This window comes from Malurus melanocephalus, unplaced genomic scaffold (genome assembly GCF_030028575.1).
Source record: "Malurus melanocephalus ecotype Western Australia unplaced genomic scaffold, MMel_1.1 scaffold_78, whole genome shotgun sequence".
In the NCBI taxonomy this organism is placed as follows: Eukaryota; Metazoa; Chordata; class Aves; order Passeriformes; family Maluridae; genus Malurus; species Malurus melanocephalus.
In genome coordinates this window covers 739,285-746,052 of record NW_026623310.1, presented here as the reverse complement: position 1 = coordinate 746,052, position 6,768 = coordinate 739,285, and the positions used below count along the sequence as shown (strand labels likewise).

General features: G+C 42.4%; 1 protein-coding gene across 2 annotated transcripts in view; it reads left to right on the top strand.

The window, feature by feature from the left end:
- Positions 1–6: 6 nt before the first annotated feature.
- Positions 7–6,768, top strand: part of KPNA3 (karyopherin subunit alpha 3) — a 52,078-nt gene continuing 45,316 nt past the window's right edge. The window contains exons 1-2 of one of the 2 annotated variants that reach the window (XM_057367378.1): positions 162–209; positions 6,515–6,566. Coding sequence is in view for 1 of the 2 variants with exons in the window: in XM_057367377.1 (XP_057223360.1) it covers positions 129–209 (81 nt within the window). In the remaining variant the exon portion in view is untranslated. Of the gene's footprint in view, positions 210–6,514; positions 6,567–6,768 lie in introns of both variants that reach the window. The other variant, XM_057367377.1, reaches the window with a different exon arrangement.

Below are 6,768 nucleotides of genomic sequence, written 5' to 3'. Positions count from 1 at the left end.
CCCCCCTCCCCGCCCGTTTTCCCCCCGCTCGCGCTCGTCACGGAGCGCGTCCCGCTTCCCTCCGCCCCTCGCGCGAGCCGCCGCCGGGAGCCTCCGGAGCCGCCTCGCAGGAGCCGCCGGGAGCCGCCATGGCCGAGAACGCCGCCGCCGCCGCCGGCCTGGAGAGCCACCGCATCAAGAGCTTCAAGAACAAGGGCCGCGACGCGGAGGTGCGCGTGGGGCCGGCGGAGCCCCGGCCGGGCCCGGCCTCCGCCGGCGGCCGCCAGAGGAGGGGCTGGGCTGGGCCGCGCTCGCGGCGGTAGGAGGCGGCGGGGGGAGCGCCCGAGGGGGGTTTTTTCTTCGCCGTCATGCGGGCGGGCGCGGCCGGCGGAGGCGGTGGCGGGGGGTAGGGTTGGCGCGGTCGGGCCGCCCGCGGGCCGCTTCGCCGCCTGCCCGGCTCGCTGGGGCTCGGTCAGGGCCGGCGGGATGCGACGCCTTATGCTCCCGCGGCACTCCCCGCTCTCACCCCGGCGTCCTCCCCGTCCTGCTGCTTTACCCGGGCTCGGGGCTCAGATGGGGCCTCGGACAATGGTGCCGGCCACCTTTTGTGCCGCCCCCCCGGGGCGGTGGCGGCCCTTCCGCCGGGGCTCGGGGCTGCCCTGCCCTCGCCCTGCCGCACACGGAGGCCTGTGCTGGTGCCGGGGACCGCTCCCACGTTCTGGTGAGCCTTGTTACAATATGCTGTGCTGGCCCATTTTGTTCCCTGTCCTTCCGTGCATCAGCCCCTTTATTCTTTTTAATTTTTATATTTTATATTTAAATGCTGGTAGGCACATCAGTAATGGTCTACTGGGCATCCCCGTCTAAATCGGGAAGGAGTGTGGTACTCGGTAAGGCTAATAGGGTAGTAGTTTACTCCCCCGAATCTGAGAGTTTCAGGGTTATTGGAAGCTTATTCCCTAGAGATGTTCCAGAGGTCTTCTGAATGTGCGTGTCATTATCGGAGACATCTTTAGTTCTCGCATTTTAAGGAGGAAATCTCAAATCTCGTGTTTAAGTTTCTGTAATAGGAAAGGAAGGGGGAGGGACCTCTGAAATCAGGATAGGATTGAAATCGGCTTAGGAATCACTAAAGTGAAAACCTAAATATGTGTCAGATTACTTTGACTTCACGTGAGGGTGTTTTCCATGTTTCTGTTGATTTTATCACTCACTTTTGTAATCAGTAGACTACAGTAGAACTATAATTCTCTGAAAACACATTTTGTATTTTAGCAAAATTCACACTTCTGCTGCTGTTGTTTGGGTGGAGGCAATTTTATGCAGGTCAGGCTTAGCAGCAGCAGTGTCTTTAAGGTGACATTCACAGTGTAATTTTTAATTTTTATTTAAGAAGTGACAGTGAATCTTTCTCACAGAAAATACTGCATGTTGAGAGTGTAATAACTTGCAACACTTCTGGTTTACATTAGTAAATGTTAGAAAGTAACTAAAAATTGCCCATCCTGTTTAGCACTTGCTTCTCAGGGTAAAGTGGGGGCGTGGTGCATTTCTTTTTCCGCTTCTTATCCAGTGAGGCTCTTCCTGCTACTCCTCATTCATTTTGTCCTTGTCTCATCTCTTCGTATTGGTTACCAGCTTTGTTGCTGCTTTCTCAGTCACTGGCCTGAATCCATCAGAGCTCTAAACAGGGAAAGGTTAGGTATGTTCCCAGTGTGAACTGATCTGTCATCCATGCTTGCTTACTCTGTAGCATGCCCAAGACTGGGGGAATTAAATATTTGCCTCCATGGGAAGGAAGGAGGGAATGGACTGCCTAAGCTTTGCTGAGGTTACTCTTACCAGACCAGCTAAGGTAGCTTGTCTCTCATTTTGCCCTGAAGGGGAGTAATTATTTTGGAATAGTGTATTTGTTGTTATGGAGAAGTATATCCCTAGGGTTGTCTTCCAGTGTACTGACTGATTTCCTTTTTGTGGCTGGTCCTGAGGCTGGTGCATAGCTCAAATAATGGCATTGTAAACCTGTTATGTCTGCTTTTGAGAAGGGTTAAAACCTATGTAATGTATTTCTTTTGGACTAACAAATAGGTAAAATGCAGAGATGTTTTTAAGTTGTGTACCCATGGAAATACGTTAAAATGAAATTTAGGTTCATTTAAGGGACTTCTAAAGATTGGAAGTGTTTCAGTGTCTTTCAAAACAACTTAATTTGTGTCAAATGTCTGATTTTCTGCTAAACCTCCTTTTTGACTCTTGTGATCAAGGTATTTATTTAAAAGCTCTTGTTAGAAGTACCCTTCTGAGTAAACTTTGTCTAACTTAAGTCTAAGTAAAAGAAAGTAAGTTAAGTTTAGGGTGGGAAATGAAGGAGCACAACAGAGCTATATAATTGCCTTTAGTTACTGTGCCTCTCTTGAAGAACTGGAGCRCACATTGACCTGCTGATTGCACAGATTATCTCTGTGTAGTGAAAGTTATTGGCTCTCCACAAAATATTTCTTTTCTAAATCAAATATACTTAATTCCCAAGTGTCAGCAATTAAATACACTTGTTTTTCTCCCTGTGCTGCAATAAAGAGTTTTACATAGAGATCCTGCCTCCAATTTTTGTACTCAAATTTGGAAATCAGGAGGCCTCAGTGCTTTCATTGGCATTGATCTACATCTTCACATTTTGTCATGAAGTGTTTAGAATGATGGCGTAATAAATCATGGTCTGATATCTAGATTATATACTCTGGAAAATTTACAATATTCAAAGCTGTACACTCTCAACTTCAGTTTGAAAACAGTGGCACTTGAGTCACCTTCTGCCTGGCAACAGTCATTGCCTTTGAACACATCAGGCAACAATCTTCTTTTGACTGCTATTAAATACTTGTGAGTTATTATTGATCCCCTCTGGGTACAGACTCTTCTGGCAGACCAAAATACTTACTCCTTTAATTTATAGTTAACTCATATTTTATTACTGAGTTTGCTGGGCCATATAATTATCTTTGCTTTTTGTTAATACAACTTTAGGGGAAACAAAAGGTGAGCAAGTACTTTTGGTTTTTGTTATGACAGACCTCAGTACCCCGTGAGCAGCTTCTTATTGTGCTTTCCTAAGAGCAAAGGAACACCTCTCTTGAGCAAAAATCAAAGCTTCTGAATCCTTGACCTGCACAGGATCACTCCTCTGTTCTAGTTTCAGGTTTGGATGAAAGTTCCATACCTCTTTGTTGTCTTCCTCTCTTAGGGAGGTAGAGTTGTTGATATTGAACTGAAATTCTGATTTTGAAGTATTAATACTTCCAAAAAGTATTTCACCCTCAAAAGGGGTAATAGCAAAATCAAATGCCAGAAATTGTGTTCGTTACTTAATATGAGTTTGTTCTTTCTTTTATTAGTGAGATTTTTCCATTTTTATAGGTACTGACATGTGATTAGYAGCAGACAAAGTTAACCTCAACTTGCAGAGCTGATCAATAAGGAGCCAAGACACTCATGGCTTCATCTGGATAAACAACTGCCAGTTTTCTCCTCACAACCTTCCGGATTCTTTATTCTACAAAGATGTGAAAGAGCTTTCAAAATTGTTGCACATATAATGAGAAGGCTTTCCTGTGTTGATTAGGGACATGAATCTTAAATCTCAGTGATTTTTTTTTCCCTAAATGTATGGCACTGATTATTCCAGTACAGTTGAGGCTTTACAGGACAAGATTAAACAGTTGCAATCACTTAATTTGTGACACYCATTGTAACAGCTGTGTTAATTTGTTTATATTGATATCTAAGCTAGCCTAGCTTTTAGAAAACCTAATTTGAGTCTTCTGATTTTTGTAGTTCTTCAGCTTCATTCTTTGCCTAGTAACACCCTTCTTAGCTTTATTTACTCCTTCAGTGTCTTGGATTAGAAATGTTGCTTACTCTTTATCATAATAGCAGGTACCCTTGACTCACAGTTCTGATGTTTAAGGGATGGATCGAACAATTTAGCCCATTTCTTTCTGTCAGGATTAGTCAGCATCCCTAACTAAAACTGAGGAAAAATTCTTGATGAGCAGAGGTGTTACAATTTGTAGGGCTGTCTTCATGACTTGCTGGTGTTTTTTATGAGGAATATGAGACCGTGTAGTCATGTAATTGGCAAAGTGCRTACAACATTAAAACTCCATGTTCACTCATTTAAAAGAAAGCAAACCAACCAGAAAAAGAAACCCAAAACCTAGTAAGGAATTAGTGTGTTACGAACTGAATAACTTTATTTAAAAATGCTTCAGTGACTGGGATTAAAATTTCCTTTTGGTATACTTGTCATACCCCTAGTCGTAAGTCAAAAGAAGACAAGCCCTTGAACTTCTGTTGCTTAGGCTGTAGGATTATCCTTCTGAAATTTGTTGAGGGCTGTTTACCAAAAGGAAATATAACCATTCTGTCATCTTTCACCTATTCCTGCTCTATTTGATTTTAAATTGCAGAAGTCCTAGTCGCTGATGTCTTTTCCCTGGTTACAGGCAGCTGTATCACCTTTTGATCTATATCACCTTTGGGATCAGGAACTTTGAAGGATAAATTTTTATTCTGTACCTTTAGCATCCTGATGCCAAATGAGGGAGAAGGAACTGGGCTTAGCCCAGATCTCCATAATCAGCTCTGGCAGATTTCAGTGTATTTACTGCTTCTGTGTTGCTAACAGTGAGGATCTAGTTTTTGAAGGTGCTTAAATTTATTTCCATTTTTCTWTCACGCTGCCATGAATTTTTTGCAAGCAGAGGAACATCATTCTGGAGAGGCCAAATCTGTACAGCCTTGTGGGATCTGGGAGAAGTTASTGGTTGACTTAAAGCCATGTTCCTGTCAAGTGTCAAAGGCTTTTTGCAGTGGAGGTTCCATACCTGTACAGTGTTAGCGAATGAGCAGACATGCTGCTGCCACCTGRTTTCTGGAGGCTGTTCTGTGCATTAGGGTTTCTGCTGTCTCCCTGTACTCCACTCTCCAAGGCTTCATGAAACAAACAAGGCTTGTAGCAGTCCGAGAAATTCCGTTACTCCCAGCTACTTTGTACCAGTTCCGTTTCTTTCAGCAGCTCGCAATACAGGCTGATCAGCTCTCTGCCTTTCAGTTTGACCCAGGAAAGGACACTAGGAAGGAGTAGGGCTTTAACCGCTGATTTAGGTATGTTTAAGGTACTGTGGACCTGCTGTCTTAAAAGGTTCAGTGGCTTGTTGAATCTCAGTAGTTAAGTAAAAACACAGGTGTCAGGTAACTTTCTGTTGGGAACTGGATGTAATACAAGATTGAATACTCTCGTGTAGAGTTTCTAACTCCAGCAGCTCCTTTATTACCCTTTAAACCCAGTATATATATACTCATGGGAGAATACAAGTGTACATGTTTGTACCTTGGAAAGAATTACATGGTTAGGAAGCAAGATATGGATGTGAGAAGCCTCTGGTTGCTATTGCTCCAGAATTTTCCAAACCTTAGTCTTCAAGTAAATAGTACACTCCTGTGAAATGTTTGTGACTCTTGGCAGAAAGCAAACACCTAGTAAGTCCATTTAGATGTACTGTGTAGTGTTTTCCTTGAGGTTCAAAATCAATTGTATACATTGCATTTTAAAATATTTAAATACACAGGTACTTTAGGAAATCATTGTTTATTTAAAAATACCYGTAGAGTATGCAATTTGGAGATGGTATCTTGTGATGAACATAATCTTCATAAGCTGATTGGGATCTGTGCTTTCTCTATTGAGGCCAAATTATTCCTGTTTGCTGTTGTGATGTACCAAGTGTCTGGTAATCTTCCTGTAATTACAGAATTTGTTTTTCTTCATTCTTGTGTATTTCTAACATTACAGCGGTACTGGTATCTCTGAAGCTTCTTTTATTGAAGGATTGATAGACACATTTATAAAATCTGAAAGTCTGGTCACAGCTGGTAGCAGTGTAACAGTCAGACTAATTTTAAAGAGCTCTTTGACTATTTTCTACATAAGTTCTCTGAGACTTTTAGAATATTTGTACAGTTCCAGCATATATCCAAGCAAGATGTTTTGTCCTCTAAAAGTGGGTTATATGAAAAGACTGCAGTTAGGAGAATGTACCAGATACAAGTAAGTGATCAGATTTGTATTTATTGTGGGATTAGAAGTAGAATGAGGCATCTGATTTATAACATTAGGCTAGAGGAGGCAATGAACTAGTACATAATGGGGTGTGTCATCAAGTAGTATAGACAAATTGTCATCTGACCTGACTTGAAATGAAAAAGAAATCTAAAACCTGAATCTTTTCCAAGAATGGAGTCGGTCAGTTGTTTCCAAAATAGCCAGTGTTGGGAAACTCTGATACTGTATTGATAKTCCTGATTACTGATGTAATAGCAGAAACTGGGCTTTATATTCCATTTCAAAAAAAATTTGACATGGGTAGTCAAAAGCACTAGTTTCTTCCAAAAAGTTAGTCCTGCATCAAAACTGTGTGTGCCATGGAGTAAACTAGTTGCAAAGCTCTTCATGTTTCTTCATTTTCTGCTCCCTTAGCTTCCTGAGCCAGCCCTTCACATCTGGAGAAGACCAGTGGTGGCTCAAAGAGGTCAGTGTGAAGGGGAGAAGATATATCTTGTCAAGTCGTATTTAACTGTTGGATTTGTTATCCCTTCACAGTAGATTAACACCATTAAATCTGCAGGGGAGGCTCTTCTGGGTCAACTGACACTTGTCTCCTTTCTCAGGCTAAGCAAATTTTGCAGTCAGCTTTAAACTTGATTTTGTGTGTATTTGAAAAGTACAGCAAG